This window comes from Montipora foliosa, chromosome 8 (genome assembly GCF_036669935.1).
Source record: "Montipora foliosa isolate CH-2021 chromosome 8, ASM3666993v2, whole genome shotgun sequence".
In the NCBI taxonomy this organism is placed as follows: Eukaryota; Metazoa; Cnidaria; class Anthozoa; order Scleractinia; family Acroporidae; genus Montipora; species Montipora foliosa.
In genome coordinates, this window is record NC_090876.1 from 39,372,279 (window position 1) to 39,390,487 (window position 18,209).

The window sequence follows — 18,209 nt, forward strand, 5'->3', positions numbered from 1 at the left end:
GAAATTTGATTTCGAAAAGTGCTTTGTCTGCGCTACAATGTACTACCCTGCAGATTTGAGGATAACTAAAAGACTTTAACTGCCCATTTCAATGAGCACTCCGTACAACTCAATTCCGGAGAGAAAGATATTATATTTACCCGAAGAGTTCTTACCAGTCTGATAAATCCTGAAGTACCGAAAGGCGCCCCGTTCTCCATCGACAGACCACGTGTGAGAGTAGGGATTAGCCTTAAGCGCGTTGTCACGTTCGTGTTCTTTCAGTATTTTCCAGCAATGCCCATCAAGCGAGCCCTCCAGGCGCCAGTTGAGGATGTATGACTCTTGATCGTTCCGACTACGCGATAAGGTGTAGTGTGTAAGGTTCAAGACGTATTTAGCGGGTAATTCTACACGCCACCAGGAGTCTTCTTCGTCTTTAGTTCCACTAACTGCTCCTCTCCCCTTTTCTAACAGATCTTTCGCAAATCCCTTATGATCAGAAGATCTGGTTGCGATTATTCGCGTTGATGATCCACTTTCCCATGTCCGCTTACCGAAATCGGTTGCGAAAGCGTAGACAACTCCTCGTTTTTCCTTATTGTGATTTAGAGCCCCTGAATCGATAGACAAGGAAAAAACAACATTTTTCTTTACCCGCTAAGTCTCATGATTGAAAGATGTTTCTTAGTTTCACTCACAAGTCCAGCGGCCTTGTTTTTTCATCGAAACAGGAAAAAGAGTGCACAAGAATAAAGCTCAGGGACGGCGGAGCGTATTTTGCATTGGGGGAGGGGGGGGGGGGGTGGTGAGTGTGGGGGGCTAACAAGCAAGCGCCGGAGACGCTAACTTGAGGGGGGTTCTGGGGAAATTCTCCGCCAGAAAATTTTGAAATCTTGAAGCTCGGAAATGCTATTTTCAGCATTCTCGACGAGGTATCAAAAACCTAAACGTGGATCAATCGTAAGATGACAGATGTTGCTTTATTTCTTATTTGTTATTTGATACATATACAACCAGAAACCCATAAGGGTTGAAACGTGTAACGGTCCTTTGTGTGCTGGGAAAGAAGCTTCTGAATGTTCAATTAGCTAAGTACCATATTTGGAACAACAAGAGCGAGTGGTTTCCAAATATGGTACTTAGCACTGAAACATTCAACCAATCAGTTCGCACTGAATATTCGGAAGCTGTGAACGCGCGTTACAAGTTTCAACCCTTATGGGTTTCTGATATAACTTAATACATATATTCCAGCCTTACATATATTCCGGCTTAAATCTGTTTTCACAGTTAGTTTTTCTCATTTGCTTTACAACGTAATCTAGCATGTATTTGAGGCAATTTCGGGCTGTTTTGTAGTTTTAACCCGAAATTGCCTCGCACCCACGTTAGATTACATTGTAATGCAAATGAGAAAAGCTAACCGTGAAAAGGGCTATTGGGTACAACATTAAGTTAGCCGATCTCTTACAGAAACCTAAAAACTTCAGGCGTATTGAACGGGGATTCGAAGAGGTCATGGTGTGTTGTTATCCCGTTGAACCATACATTTATTTCAGTTTTGTATAAAAAAGATTAGTTTCCTCAAGATTTGTTTGTGACACTAACATGTCTGACTGTAAAGAACTCATGTCAAGAAAGGGCACAGCGCTGTCGCACAGCCTTTATTCCGACACGGCGTCCATTTAAAAGTTGACATTAAATTTAAGCGTTACATGTAGGGAGAAGATCAGAGTTGGAAAGAAGTGATTAGCAATTTTGCCGCAAAAATATCGTTTTATAACGAAGATGAATCGTTCTTAACATTCTCGTTTCTAATAACCGTGATTCCTTCCATCATTGGTAACAATTAGCAACAACTTTTAGCCTAATTGTTTGGGACTGTGGAAAAGGGCTGGAAGTTTTGAATTTGCACACTTGCTAAATCGAAGCTAGCCAGAGATCGTTGTATTGTGTACAAAGTGGAAGGATCGAGGCCTCGGGGGAAGCACTAAGAGTTACAATTAATTGTACGTGACATTGAAAGGGTGCCGCTACGTTGGAAATAACTTTATAATGCACATATTGCAAAGATACATCTTTATTGCAACTCCCATGTGCCTGGGCTTTTCAGGCAATAAACATGTACAATGCAACAGGCATATGTAAACATACACATGCGTCTTTGTTTCGAGGGTGGACCAATACACCTACATATTTGTCTGGGCTGTCCTTCCTTTTGGTTTTTTTCAATGTACCTCTTTTCTCTCGTTGGCTGCACCGTTTTCGTCTGCACTTCAGAAGTTTGTCTCTTTATCTGGTCCTTTAGCTCTTCATTCTTTCCTTGGAGAACATTTTTCTCCTCCTTCCGTTGCTCGTTCGCTGCCACAAGCTCCCGCGAAACGTTTTCGCGTTCTTCCTTCAAGATTTGCTGCAGTTCTTTCTTTGTTCGTTGATAATCTTCGCTGATCTCTTTAATTCTGTTGTTCAAGTTCAGAACTTCCTTATCCAAATTTTGTTTCTGTTCTCTCATTGAATCTCTCTCACCAGTTATCACATTTAGTGTTCGTTGTAGTTCCTCACAGCGAGAATGAGACTCTCGTTCTTTCTGCAATGATGTTTGAAAAGCTTCGCTCATCTCTTTAATACTGTTTTTCAATTTCCCAACTTCCTTCTTCAAATTTTCCTTCTCAGTCTTTATCAAATTTAGTTCTTCTTTCAGTTTCTCACAGTGAGAATAACACTCATCTGCAAGATCGAAAAGTTAAAACGGAACATTACTCTCTTGACATAAATGTGATGAGAAAAAACAAATCTTGTCCTTCTTCTTGGCTATTGCATTGCTTACTCAGTTTTGGATACTCAGGCACCAATAAGCTACAACAGACTCGTGGACTCCTTAATCCAGCTTTCGACGACAAAAAATAACTAAGAGGGAAGGAAGTTAATTTTTGTTTTTATTATCCATTGTACTCACCACCTTGAATAAGATCGGCGAATAATCTACAGTAAATTTTGATTTGGGAATCGTGCAATCTACTGAATTTACTGTAAAATGTTCTACAGGTGGTAACGCACTCTGTTTGCTGTCAAGTTTACAACTTCGGGACCTTTTCTAGTGGAAACTAAGCAATGTACTTTTTGCTTAACCCTTTGTTATCTCTGACATTACATGAAAAAAGCAATAAAGGGTCATGTTTACCATGTCTTATGCCGTTCGTACTGAATGACAGCCATTGCCTCTTCCGGCCAAGAGACATTGGTGCCACAGGCAGAGCTTTTTAAAACTTGCTCAAGGTTTTTTTCTAATAACCGTGATCAGATAATGAAACTGTACTGACATGGATGAGAAATCGTAAATTTGATCCATCCAAGATTGTAGCGTATTCTGTGCGTGATATTGAAAGGGTGCAAAGTAACGCTATGTTGAAAATGCACATACTGCAAAGATACATCATTATTGCAACTCCCAATGTGGGCTTTTCAGGCAATATTTAGCTCTTATTAACCGAACAGGAGGTCTGCATGGGAGAATCTTGACAGAGATCGTGTGTACAGACCTCACTGCGTTCGGTCTGTACTCACGACCTCGGTCAAGATTCTCCCATACAGACTGACTAAGCTCGGTTAATAAGATGTTTATTATATGGCAAACAAGAACAATTTAATTCGTTTAATGTGACTGGTTTGTACTAACTGACATTTTGCTTGCGAACGGCGATGAATGGCGATGAGCTGAACTTAATTCTGTCAAAGTTTTCTCCTCATCCTCTCTTTTGTCATCATGCTGTTTGGCACTTGCATAAATAAATATTGGTAGAAGAAAGTACTCAATATTTTTGCATTTTAGTTTGCATCTTTTCACCGCAAAACATTACCGGTCTAGAGGGGAAAATCTAGACCGCGGTCAATATCGATTTTAGCCAATCAAATTCCTGAATTTTGTAGTTCCCAGTCCTCGTGAGACAGAGCCATATAATAAACTTGCATAACGCAATGTACATATGTAAACATACATATGTGTCTTTGTTCTGAGGGTGGAGGACAAGTGTCAATGGATTTAGCACTTGAGCACTAATTGGGAACATTCATGAAATGAATTCGAACTCAAATCAAATAAAATATTGGTCTTTGAGGAGAGGGGAAAACCGGAGGCCCGTAGGAAAACCTCTCGGAGCGGAGAAGAGAACCAACAAACTCAATTCACATATGACGCCAAGTCTGCACGGGAATCGACCCCGCGCCACGTTGGTGAGCGGCGAGTGCTCTCACCACTACGCCATCCCTGCTTCCAAAAAGAACTTTTATAATAATACAGATAATAATACGGAAATACACTTAACACTAACGAATTGCCATGCATGTATTTCTCCGTCTCTGTGCTTCTTTGTAGACAGATTTGCATCTAGATCACTCCGAATTGGTTTTGCGAAAGCGTATATTAATCTCTTCACTCGTGTGCGTACCTTGTTTATTAAGTATTTTGTTTAACTCTTCATTTTCCTCCATAGCTTTCTTTTTTTCCCTTGCGCACCGCTTCCAATTTCCCTTTAACTTTTTTCCGTTCTCTTTTTCATCCGCCAACTCTTCGCTGGTCTTCCTTAAGGCCTCGTTTTTCTTTGTTAGCTGTGCGTTAAGTTCATTGATTTTGCATCTTTTCTGCTCTGTTTCGTCCCTTAGCTCTTGGTTCTCCTTTTGGAGAGTTGTTATCTCTTGAACTTGATCCTCGGTCTCTTTTGTAACCCGCTCATTTGATTCTTGAAGATCTTTCTTCAAGTTTTCAAGATCTTGCCGTACTTTTTGATTTTCTTGTTTACTATATTCACTGAACTCTTTAATTTCGTTGTTCATTTTCAGAACGTCCTCCTCCAACTTTTTCTTCGCCCTTCTTATCTTGTTTAGATCTTCTTCCAGTTTTACACAGTGAGAACAAGGCTTATCTGCACGATCGAAAAAAAAAAAAACCTTTACATTTTAGTTAGGGCATACGTCATCTTCGGAAACCCAGGGGCAGTCAGTTAATCGAGGCGGATTAAATACGCGACGAAATTTTTTAAGATCGGATGAAAGGGTATGCTGGCATAAATACTACGAATAAATTAGTTGACTGAGCAGCTTTCATAGTTCCGGGAGGACTAGAGTGTCTAGTAAAAATACGAATTGTTGTTTAAAATTTCTGTGGTACCTTGAAGCCCCTTTTCATCCAAATTAAACATAGAAAAAATCTCACAACTGAAACCATAGGTCAAAGTCGCCGACCGTTTTACGTGCATCTTTTCATGATCAATGCCATCTCTTGCATAAACTGTACACTATGCAAAGAGATTAAAATAGGTAAAACAGGGAGAACTAGCAGACCGCTTTCCGTCAATACCTTCGAGATAAAGAAAGAATTGACAACGGCGCGTCGAGACCAATTGCACGTCACTTCAATCTTCCTAACCACTCTCCCGTAACACGATTAGCATCACAAATAATCTTACAAATCTTTCTCACGGTGACTTATTTAGCTTTAGAGCTTTCGTGCCCAATCGATAACAGAATAGCTACTACTCTAAAGTTTTCGTGTGTATTTACACGGTAGCTGTTATCTCGCCAAGCGAGAAAAGTTTTAATTTGGATTTCCTTACCAGGGTTGAAAGACTCAAACGATGCATGGTTTAACTGGAGAACAAATTTTGGTTTTATCAACGGAGTTGATAATGTAAATTGGCCAATGTACAGAGATCCTAAAAGCGAGGAATTGTGGGTTATGTGTAGTTTTTATAGTAGAATAGGATCTACAGTATTGGTGGTAACATGGCAACGTGAAAAATAGGAATACATAAGTTAAATGAAAAGCGTTCGTTAATACCGTGAGGATTAAGAGTGCCGATTTGGAATTGAAGATGAATTTTTGTTTTAGATTCTTGCGGCTTTCCGTCGTACCTAGCAGTAGGGAAAGGCCGCAGATAGCCAAGTGTTTTTTTGGAGTGGTTAGGGAGATTAAAATGACGAGCGACTGGCTTAGATGCATCCTTGTCATTCTTATCAACATCGCGAAGGTGTTCGCGGAATCGGTCGCCTAGTCGTCTACCTGTCTCGCCAATGTATAATTTATTGCAGAACGCACAGGTTATGCAATAAATGACATTTGCGGAGGTACATGTGAAACGATCAGTGATGTTAGCAGATCGCTTAGATCCCGATATCTTGCTAGTGTTAAGAATGAAAGACTTAATTGATTAGAGTGTAATGTGAAGTGCTTGTTTCCTACCCCATATGGACCATGTGAGCGTTAGCCCTACTAATGGAAATGGGCCCACACAAAGACAGAGAAAATTTCTGACCAGGGTGTTAATTGAACCCACGACTTTCGGGTTAGATCACCGCTGTTGAGCTACAAGGTCAGACGGGAGCAGGCCGTGGGAACTGAAGATGTTAAAGTCACGGCAATGAACATGTACAAGTACAAGGGAAGGGTTACTGTTGCATGTTTCGTGTAGATTACATAAACAGTGTGTTGCTATACTTCGGAAAGTCGTACATGAAGAGTGCAGTGTAAAACGGGAGCGGTGAGCAATGTTTGACATTAAAGATCTTTGTTGTGTTTAATCCGGCTCATCTAGTTGGCATTATGGTGACTCAAATGTGCAATTAAAAAAATTGGTCACCATGCTCGTTTGCGAGATATAACTTGCTCAAGTTACTAATTTAATCATTGCGACTTCATCTATTGAGGACAAGTTTGTTCCATCGGTTCACGCTACGTTTTTTAGGAACAGGAAGCACAGCTTTGACGTAATCCTTGAAATAACAAAACAGGTGTATTTTATTGTTCAAAAGGAATAATTTAATGTTTTTTATGGCACAGGCACTCGTCTTGAAAAGGCACTGACTACAAATATTCCTCGGGTGCTACGAATACTTTTTTCCATGTAACTTTTTTTGCTGACGTAAAATTTTTTAAAAAGTTTTGCGGCACAAAGAGGAGAGGTAAGAGAATAAGATTATGCCAAAAAAAGATAGGTCACCAACCTCGTTTAGGAGAAAACAGAAAGCAAACCAAGCTCGACCCCTCGACAACACGTCTCCCCGATAGCGCGGTTTAACTTTCACTGTCCTACTGAAATGACACTTTAGCATCATCAAGGGTATCACTCCACTTTTTGTTTTAGCGAGAGTCTAAAAATGTTCTTGTTTTGCTCTTTACTGCTGTGCTCTGAAAACGGCCATTCTTATTTCTAGCGAGCTTTCCCGCACGAAAGGTCGCCATTTTGAAATGCTTTTGTCCACGTTCGATATATCAATATTCATACATGGCTACGAGTCTTCATGGTTAAATCTAAACATTGTTTTGTTTAGAAATATCTGTTGAGACTTGTAAGACAAAGAAAACAGGACTGAGACGTGAAATTTGACCATAAAGCTTCTTAGCCATGCCTGAATACGAACGTGGCCTACGCTGTGTTATGCGCAGAACGGGATGCGCAGTGCAATTACTAGGGAATCACCTTAATGCACACTTAACACGTTTAACTATGATTATCTTTGAACAAGACGCTCCATAAAAAGCGTACACTGGGTTGCCTGTGGTACGTGTTACACAGTTGAACTGCAGGGTTCCAGTTAATTTTTTTCAAGTGGGAGTTACTAACACCATTTGAGGGTCACCGACGTGTCGCGCCAGCAGGGGCCCTTGGCTCACACGTTCACACCTTTAATTATTTTGTAATATCCTGTCCCATTTTGACGCCTTTTAGTTTTTTAAGCTTTGGTAATAAATTCAGTTTAAAGATAACAAAACACCCTATTGAGTAAAATTCACTCATTTCTTCTCAGATAAAGAGAAAAAAATATCATAGTTTTTAAATATAGCTCTAAATCGAATTTTCATCGAAAGATTAATGACAATCGATCGTAAAAAGACGAAGATTTCTGCAGTCTCTGACTTTTATGATGTTTTGTCAAAAGGAAGAAATTGATCACGTGCTAGGCAACCATAAAGGTGCACGTGATCATCTTGTGTCAACTGAATGAACTACGGGAAAGCATGTTAATCGTTCGTCGTTCTCAGAGTGAAAAAAACGTCTTTGGTTTTTTAAGTGTGTTGTAATATTTAACTGAATATTTACATCTCATCTGTCGGGTCAGGAGGTCTTGTTTGTCGGGTCACCCTGAGGACGTATCTATTTTGACTTCAGGGTGAACTACAATCTCGTACCCAGAGTCCTCGGGCTTCTTGGTCAGTGGGTGAGCGCCCGGAGAGACTCTGGGATAATCGACTTGAACTATACTTTCGATTGGCCGCTTGCGTAACAATGGCAGTCCGACAGGAAGTCGGTAAGTAATTCGGAAGTCCCAGAATTTGGAGGGAGATTCAAAATCTAAACCTAGTTTCAGTGCTGTTTGATTTTTTCTACCTCAGAAATATATAAATCACAAAAATAATAAAACGACGATGTTTGAATTATGTCTTATACCGCACGGGAATTTTCCCACGCTGCTAAAAAGTGATTACTGTTGCTGTTGCAAAAGTACCGTGGGAAAACATTACATCAGTCTCTTTGGGGAGAAATCCGTGGAATAAGGTCTTGTCGAAGCCATTCAGAATTACGGACACATCAAATTGTAGTAGAAGAGGACAATTGTGTCGTTTCCACAAAAAAATTGTCGATCGTGTTGCTTGCACGATGGCATTCTGAGACTCTAAAAATACGCTTACCGAAAGCGTCAGAGGTTTCATCTTCACTTGCTCTTACAGCAAGCCAATGATCATTTCTCCAGTTTCTTTGTGTGTAAGGCTAAAATTCTTGTTTCGCGAACACTTTCAACCCGCCATTTCTACTGTTTACGGTTTTCTCTTTTCTGTTTCCGTTTAAACTCAAGCATACGTAATAAGACCGGAACCCACGTTTTCTGGGAAAATGGAGTCCATTTTCCCAGTCTTTTCGGGCGCTCACCCGCTGGCCAAAAAGCCCGAGGACTCTGGGTACGAGATTGGGTGAACTATTTACACAATTGCGAGGTTGAGCGGCCATGTAATTGAAAATCTGAACATCCATGAGATACAAAAACAGACTTGCGAATTATCGCAAATCACAATGCTGACAAGTACAAAAGCAGAAGAAATGGTTAATAATTATGAAGTTTGTTACTATCTGAATGTCTTTTGCAATGGGATGTCAAAAGGCCAAGTGGATGTTATGCATAATAATAGGGCAAGTTCGGGCGATCAAGTTGAGCGCGTGACGGGTGTAGAAAAAACGTGGGGTAGGCCATGGCTTAGGCCATGGCATGGCCTACCCTATGGCCTACTCTATGGCCTACCGGTGGTCAAATTAAAAAAAAAAAAAACGCAGAGCATTGCCGCAAATCTTTCAACGTTAGGACTGTCTCACCAACAACTTTCTTCTGCTGTTTTGGCGGCCGCGGTTTGATCAGTATTAACCTACTGATAGAACAAGGAATCGAGGAGCAGAATGCCGGATAAACTCAACTTTGGGCAAACATCATCAAGACTAGTCCGACTATTGCGTGACAGTAAGGAAAACCAGCGGTCGTTGTGGACTGGGATCCGATTTTTGCGAAAATTGGGAAAATTGCGAAAAATCGCAAAACTCTCAAAAGCTATAGAACACAAGTCCCCAAAAGTGTTGCGATTTTTGCGATTTTTGCGATTTTAACGAAAATTGCGAATTTTGCGAAAAATCGCAGAACACTGAAAAGAAAGCGAAAACAAGGCCAGGATAAGAGTCTCGATTTCTCTGTGGGTCACAACCCCTAACATTACTTCTTGGGAATCGAGTGCCAGCCGTTTGGCAGCGTAGGAATTCTTGAATTTCACTGCGTGTGTCAACCAACGAATTCAAAATCACGGAGCCTTCAATATATACTTTCTCCAACTGAAGCAATCATTAGTAACTGAAAGCAATGAACTTTAAAAATAACTGGAATACAAATTCACGAGTTGCTGAAAGTCTGGTGTGGTGAGAATAAATAAAACCATTTGCTCTTTCCATGTAGTAAACGCCACACCTTCCCCACATTAAAAGAACAAACAATAACGCGCAAAGATTGACTCAAGGATTTGGTGCACATGGGATTCCTTCTCATGGGCTCCCGGGGCCGCCCCACGACCACTCTGGCTGATGTCACATTGCACCTCCAACAACTCGCTAGATGTGTAATTAAACAGGACATGGACAGAAGCGATGAGGGCTTTCACATCGCTCCAAGCCTTCTCTTGCGCGTCCGACCAACACCATTCTGTGTTCTTGAGTGTTAAGGTCACGAAGTGGTTTCATTCCGCCAGACAAGTTGGGTAGGAAATGACTAAGATAATTGACCATACCATTAGGGCGCAAAACATCATCTGGCTTTTCAGGACGCGGCATCTCAATAATCGCCTTGACGTTGTGTGGATCATCTGGCTTCATACCTTCAGTTATCAGGAGATCTCCATGAAAAGTAAATTAAGTGAAGCTATGATCCTCGCAGTTATGAACGAAATTTTAGCAATCGCTTAGAGAAATCGGAAGCTTGAAAATTTCAGGACTTAACTGGGTTTGAACCCATGACACTTTGAAAGTAGAGTACATCGAAAACCTTTCTTCAGGGACTAGCTATGGCCTTCAGCAATTATGGCTTAAAGTACAAACGCGATCTTGTAAATCGTTTTTATTATGATACTGTCTATCGACCACCTTGCTCTCCCGTGAAGTTCCTTGATGATCTTACACGTGTTTTCATCGACTCACTTTTACGTGGTCTGGATGTCTTTGCTATTGGTGATCTGAACTGCAACTTGCTCAGAGAAGAGTATGAATCTAGAGCCTTCTCGGATTTCTGTACAACATTTAATTTAACTCAGTTGATTAACTCACCAACCAGAATTACAGAGAGCAGCCAGTCTTTGATAGATGTTATTATGACTACAAACAAGGAGATTGTTACATCTAGTCTGCATCTAGTGGGGTCCTTACTTCATCCATAAGTGACCACAATCTTATTTATTTACTACTGGATTTAAAGGTTCCCAGAGCAAGACCTTCTTACGTGTATATCAGGAGCTACAAAAACTACAATTCTACAAAATTCCTTGAGGATCTTCAACTCGTTCCTTTTCACATGGTAAACTTCTTTGATGATATTAGTGACCAAGTGGACGTGTATGGCATACTGTTTCTTGATGTCCTCAACGAATATGCACCGATCAAGAGAATTAAAATAAGAGCGAAACCAGATCCGTTTGTCTCGCCAAAAATCAAACAGCTTATGAAAACACGTGACAATTGGCACAAGAGTGCGATGAAAACAAATGACAAACTGCACTGGAATGCGTATAAATTTTTTAGACAGGAGGTGAAGCGTGAGATCCGTTTGGCAGAAAGGATTTATGTGAAATCACAGATCATAAATAGCAAAGGTAACACAAACTCCATATGGAAGGTGATTAATCGATGCTTGCCGAAAAAATCTTCTGATTTACCACAGTTTAATGATAGTCATGAGAACATGGCCAACAGTTTTAATAAGTGTTTTTCATCGGTTGGAAGTCTAACAGCTCTTAAAGCCGGTCGGTTAGCCAAGGACCATGCAAAATTGGACTTTGGATTCAAATGCCTATGAAACTTTTAACGTTTCTACGCCGAGTGAGCAGTTCGAATTTCAGCCTGTATCAGAGAATGATGTGGGTAATATGATCTTAAATCTGCCTTCTAACAAAGCACCTGGCTTTGACAAAGTTCCAGCAAGAATACTTAAGGATAGTTTAGCGGCCACTTTGCAAATAATCACATCCCTGATGAACAATTCTTTTAAATCTAAGACGTTCGCAAGTGTGTGGAAAGTCGCAGAAGTGACTTGTGTTCCTAAAGACGGAGATGCTGGAAATCCATGTCACAATCGGCCCATATCATTGCTATCGGTACTATCCAAAGTGAATGAAAGGTTGGCCCACAGACAATTCACCTTTTGAGCGTCAGCTTTCACGTGTAGTGTCACGTGACTTTTGATGTAAACAAAGCTCGAAAGTTCGGACATTCGAGCAGATCGGACATAAGGACATGCAGTGAGACGGAGTGGAGAAATGTACATAAAAGTCATAAAATTTCGGTCTCTTTTTTGCGTGGGACTTTCAAATGATGCAACGGATACGCTATTAGGATTCGGCGCGGGACTTAATAGTTTTACACTCCTATTTCGACAGGATTTAAGCTTACGGGGGTGAGTTTAATAGGGTTTGCCCACATAATTTTCGATTCTGATACTCGTCGGAAGGAAACGAAATGTGTTCCTCACATTATATTACAATGAATACCTTCATGTGTTAAAATTTAAGGTCATTAATAAAAAAGATTGAACGTGATTTGATTGTGTTTACATGCTGCTTCAGTGACAGAAGTCATAATTTGTTATCTGGGACGAGCGCCGAGTCGCAGAATGGTCACTACTAAAAGATGTGCTTATGGTACTTGTAAAAACGACTCCCGGTACCCTAAATCGTGGGTAAGAAATGCGAAGGGTGATCCGATCAAGTTTTTTCATTTTCCCGGCGAAGTTAGGGAAAGCGAGAGAAGGAAAAAGTGGATAATGGCTTGTCATCGCGGTGACTCGTTTGTGTGTACGAAGGACAGTTACGTTTGTAGTTTACACTTTGTCGGAGGTAACGGTCCAACACTCGAGGATCCAGATCCAATATCTGCTGTGGCAAGCAAAGAAAGAGTAAGTTAACTTGTTTTGAAAGTGTTATTTAATGTTACTGGTTGTTTGAACTTTAATTTTATATCGTGCATAGGTGTCGCGACTCAATAGGAAACGAAAGGTATCTGGTGAACGAGATATAGTCAGAGAGAGGGGGAAGAAAATTTGCCTTGAACGGTCAGCCGCAAAAACTCTGTTAACGCTTCATCGCCACACGGGTAAATCAAACGAAGAGCATGCAGCTGCCAAAGCACTTTTGGATCTGACCTTAGCTGTAGAGCCAGTCACACATGCAGAAGAACACGAGCAAACTGACGAGTTTCCTGAACCGAGCACAGCTGAACAACTCGATCAAACTTTTCCAGAACCGGTGGACTTCCACGTTAACCGAAGCACACAGACAGATAAAAAATTACTCAAACAATGCAGCACGCAAGTTAGTAATAAACCATGGAATATTTTCTACCAAAGAATATATTTTCACGAGTGCTTTAATTTTTCATTTTGAGCGTATAACCTTTTTTTTCAATTAGACTGCAGGCAGGAACAAACTGATGAAGTTTTTATTTATGGCGAAAGTAATGGACCCACAGAAAACCTACCACTACACAGGTACACAAACTAAATTGTAATTATAGGCAATCAAAGGATGACAAAATGTAAGCGGCGCAGCTAAGATAAGCATGACTTTCTAATCTCGGCTGTGTGATGTAAACTTTCCTCCAAGAGTCCCTCTCAATCATTTTGTCAGGACGATATTTTTAATATGTTATAGGTATGACAAAGGAATGTCTTGAGATGATTTACAGTGAAATCAAAGAAAAGAGTGAGCGGATGAACACCTGGAAGGGTACACTGAAAACTAAAACAGGAAAGATCCAGGAAAAGTATTTGAAGGTACTTAAAATTATCAGTATGTATAATTTGTACAGTCCCAATAATAACCATGAGAAGAAAACTTATCTACAGTCAGATTGTTTACTTCTTAACAAGTAAAAATGTATGATTGCCACTTTACACTTGATGTGTCGTTTTCGCTTGTTTTTATTTTCTTCAGAAAAGACAAGAGCTGTCGAACCTAACCAGTAAAGAGCAATTTGTGTTCACCCTTGTGAGGCTTAGAAGGAACCCAAGTTTGGAAATGCTTTGTGATATATTTGGCATCACCAAAGGGTCTGGAAGCAGAATATTTATTACATGGATTATATTTCTCGAAAAGGAGTTGAGATTTCTTTTACCCTTCTCAACAAAACAAGAATTGATTGGCATACCTAGACCAAGTTGCTTCAAAAAGAACAGGTTTAAGAATGTGAGAGCGATAATAGATTGTACTGAATTTTATGTTGAGAAACCTTGTAAGCCATCCAGTCAAAGATCCACCTACAGTCAATACAAGTCCTCAAACACATTTAAGCTACTTATTTCAATGTCCCCCATTTTGCATTTTAATTTTGTGTCCAAATTATACAGTGGAAGTATAAGTGACAAAGAGATAGTAAATGCAAGTGGTTTTCTAGCAAAACTACAGCCAGGCGATGCTGTAATGGCTGATAAAGGCTTCAACATACAAGATTTTTTAGCCTTGCACAACACAGAACTAATCGCACCTCCAATCATGCGCAAAACTAATGTATCTGCCCGAGCATCAACTGCTACAAGACGAGTTGCAACTGCAAGGGTTCATATTGAGCGGATGATAAGACGCCTGAAATTGTTCACTTTTCTACGGGGAGTTATTCCCCTTACATGCAAACCATATATTAGCTGTGCTGTTTCTGTCTGTGCAATACTTGTAAATTTACAACCATCAATAATTAAGGCAAGTTCAAATAGAGAATAGGCCAAGGTTTAATCTTAAATACTGCATAGGCCATTTCTTAAAGTGTTCATTTCTTTACAAATAAAGCTTCTAGGAAAGTTCTTGTTAATGTTCTCTTCGTTTCAGCGTCTCCAGGGTCAAACCACAGATGTTCGACCTTGACATATCCAGTGGGATCACTTTCATACTCTGGCAGATCCTATGGGATTTAATACAACATGAATTCCATGATTGCAAATCTAGAGAAATCAAAAAAAAAAAATTACTCTGGAAATTTATTTACATTATTTTTTACATCAATTTTTCTCCAAATTATGTACCTGTAAAAATTGGTCAATAAACATGAACATGTGAAATCCACAATTGTTGCTTCCTGCCAACTGTTGTGGTACCTGGAATTATGTCATGAAGTGGGCAATGTTAGGAGCATGATTCATTTTAAAATTTCAGACTTTAATTCTCAATTAGCAGATCTAGATCTACAAGGAAACAGTAGTAACAGTGATATTTTCATCCAACATTTTCATTACCTTAAGCACATGCGGTGTCCGCTGGCTTGTCTTGGAGGGTATAGCACTAGCTGCACTTAGGTGATCCAAGAACCTGTTAAAAAAAAAAGTGGTTAGCACAAACGTGACATCAGTAACAAATTACCATTTTATGTTACCTTATCCACTAGCTGACAGTAATAATAATTATTAGTACACTGCTGTACGTACCTGTTGATATTGTCTATTTCGGCATGCCTTGTATTGATATCCCATGTCAAGGAGTCCATTATCAGTAGGAGCCTTGAAACAAATCAACATTTCTTTGTTTCAGTGTAAACCCCAGTGAATAAGATATACTGCAGGTACAAACACTGAAATTATTTCTTAATCAAATTATATGCTAAGAATGCTCACCATGGGGTCAATACAGCGACGAGCCAATGCAAACTGAAAAAAATAAAACTTCGTTACTATCTCAGTCAGTTTCTTCATTGTAGCTGTCAGGATAACTGAAGTTTTATTCTCAATAAACATGGAGGAACAGTATTTCTGACCTTCTGTTGATTGGAATAATCACATATCCACTGTTCAGGAGATTTGCCTTGAAAAACTTCTCTGCTGATTTCTGGCGAACAATTCTAAAAGAAATTGTTAAAGTGTGAGTCATGAACAGTTTTCACCCATTGCATAAGAAATGTGTGTTGCTCCATACAAATAAAGCAGTCATTGTTATCATATCAGCATGAAATATTCATTCCAAGCACTGTTTGAACTTCCATTATTATTACCTGGAGGTTGTTTGATTAACATCCTGCTCCCCACATAAAGTGGTATAGAAAAATGTACTGACAATAGGATAACACTGGGGTAGTTGCCTGAAACCAGATACCAACTTGTTCTTATTCATACTGGCTTTTAATTAATACATTAAAAGTAGGAAGTATAATTATGTAATTATGCAAGCAATTTATCATTCATCAGCTTTTATTGACCATACTTTCTTGATAGTGTTGAACAAAATAAATATAATTAATTATTATGAAATGTCACATTACTTACTTGAACAAAAACAGAGCTATTGTGTCAGTTATCATGGAATTTGGTTGAACGGTTTCCACGTCCTCCTTGTATATCTCTAACCCAGAAAGTAGCACACTCTCTGAAGGTGTGGCAGGGGTACTGTGCTGAGAGGATAACAAATCGATAACTTCATGGCATTCTAGTTTAGAAGGAAAGATGTTGGATTGGCATGTTTTGTCATCTCCTTCAGAGCTGGTCCTTTGAAACCCACTGGGGACATCTGGAGAGTTTATGGCCTCTACATCTTGTGATTCGTGTGCCCCTAGTGATGAATCTATAAGAAAATCCCCAAGATGCAAATAAACAACTGGATAAATCCACTGAGAAAATAATGAGACAAATATTTATAATACGTACAGGAGGTTAATACCTGGCAATACTGGCCCAGATAGAACAGTCATCAGGAAGGGGAGGACCTGACCTATCCAAAACCTCTCCAGTTTGGCACACACATTTGACATGAAGGTTGCATCATAGGGTACCTCAACAGAGAAGATTCCTTGCTTCGTCCACGCAACAAACTGACAAAGTTCCAGCCCAGTAACAAACATTTGAAGCTGGACTTGGAAATAGTATTTTGAAGTTGATTTCAAAGCAAAGCCATCACCATTTCTGATGCCACCAATTTCTGGGGTTAGGAAAGCTTCTTTTGGGTGGAGATCTCTGTGTTTCCAGGGGCATTTATATTCTACGACAGTGTTTGGGCAACCTTTAGAACACTGGCATTTCTGAATATTATCCACACTTGCCCCAAGGAATGGCTTTGACTTTGAAATCAAAAAGCCCTTAGCAATCAATTCCAGTTTGTGGTGGGTATGGCTTGCAACCCGCTTATATGCATCACGAGCACTGTCTTCATGAAATAGCCCCCACTCTCTGGCATTTTGTGGTTCCATTGTTTTCTGCTTATAAAAATGTAGGGATGTCTGTGCTGATGTTATGGCTTGTACCAACTTTGTGGCATTTTCAGCACTATTTTTCTCAAGTGCTTCTTGGCGGGTGAAGACTCTCTTGCAGTTTGAGGCTGTTATGAACCCTGCCTTGTGTAAATACCAGTCATCACATTGCCATTGCTTTGTGGTGGTGCTCTCAATGTAGTTAATTTCTGTATCACTGAAAGAGAACAACCTCAAAACGTCTTCCAGCAAAATATTTGGATCATTTCGTAAAAGCTCTTCTAGCTTAAGCTTCATGATACCACTCCCAAGCTTGTCTTCACTTGATTTAGTGCTTTTGCCAACTTGATCTGTGTCTGCTTCTGTAGTGCAGTAAAGTTTTTTAAATAAAGGCAAGATAACTGGACTACTAGTTGGTAATTGGCACATTTTTTGGGTGAAATTTCTGAGATACTTCTCATCTGGAGGATTAGTGTCTTCGGGAGCACGTACATCTATTTGGATATTTTGGGAGTATGTGTGTTTACGTTTTCTTTTTTTGGAAGAGGGTTTTTTTGCTTTCTCAATCAACAGGTCCTTCAGTTCGCATGCTACAGTACTTGCTGTTTGTCTCTTAACCCAGGTGCATGGACCACTAGTTACGCTGTCTTTCCCACAAGTGTTCAACAAATCTTCTAGCGAGTACATGGCAGCTGCAATGTGTTTACATCCACCATCTCGACCTCCCTTGCACTCGCATCTTGCTCGAAGTACACTACCTCTGTTAGCGCCTCTACCCTCAAGAATGAACCAGAGATTATAGTAATCTTTTCCTTCATCCGTTTTGATTTTCATGAAGGGCTTCACTTTAGCTACATATACATGGACACCCACTTCATTCAACTGAACCGTTTGCAAAGATTCCACATAACCATCATTAAATAAGCGATAATCATCGAAGGACTTGTAAGCGGCGAGTCCCTGTTTGTCATATTCAGTGGAGTGGTAAATTAAATAGTTAAAAATATCGTACAAGCCGAATGGCGGAGAGGAGTTGAAGTTGTTCACGGTCTTCATTGAGAATGGATTGGAAATTAACATATCGTGAATTAATAAATTATCTGCATCGTTGGTTTTGTCTTTTTCGAAGTTTGGATCTACTGGAAGCATCATTCCTTCCACTGCAGCGGCGATTTCAATCAGCGAAGACTTCAAATAGCCGCTCACCGAAACTCCACGCTCTTGCAAATATTTTTTAAGTTCTGCGACATTCATTGTATGGAAATCCCTCTTAGTAAC

General features: G+C 39.9%; 1 protein-coding gene across 2 annotated transcripts in view; it reads right to left on the reverse strand.

Moving 5' to 3' along the window:
- Positions 1-432: 432 nt before the first annotated feature.
- Positions 433-18,209, reverse strand: part of LOC137967886 (uncharacterized protein PF3D7_1120000-like) — a 40,818-nt gene continuing 23,041 nt past the window's right edge. Inside the window, exons 4-6 of one of the 2 annotated variants that reach the window (XM_068814485.1) lie at positions 4,428-4,901; positions 2,220-2,709; positions 433-596 (exon numbers count right to left, since the gene is read on the reverse strand). In XM_068814485.1, the coding sequence (XP_068670586.1) occupies positions 578-596; positions 2,220-2,709; positions 4,428-4,901 (983 nt within the window). In that variant the 3' untranslated portion in view covers positions 433-577. Of the gene's footprint in view, positions 597-1,169; positions 2,710-4,427; positions 4,902-18,209 lie in introns of those variants that run through there. The other variant, XM_068814484.1, reaches the window with a different exon arrangement.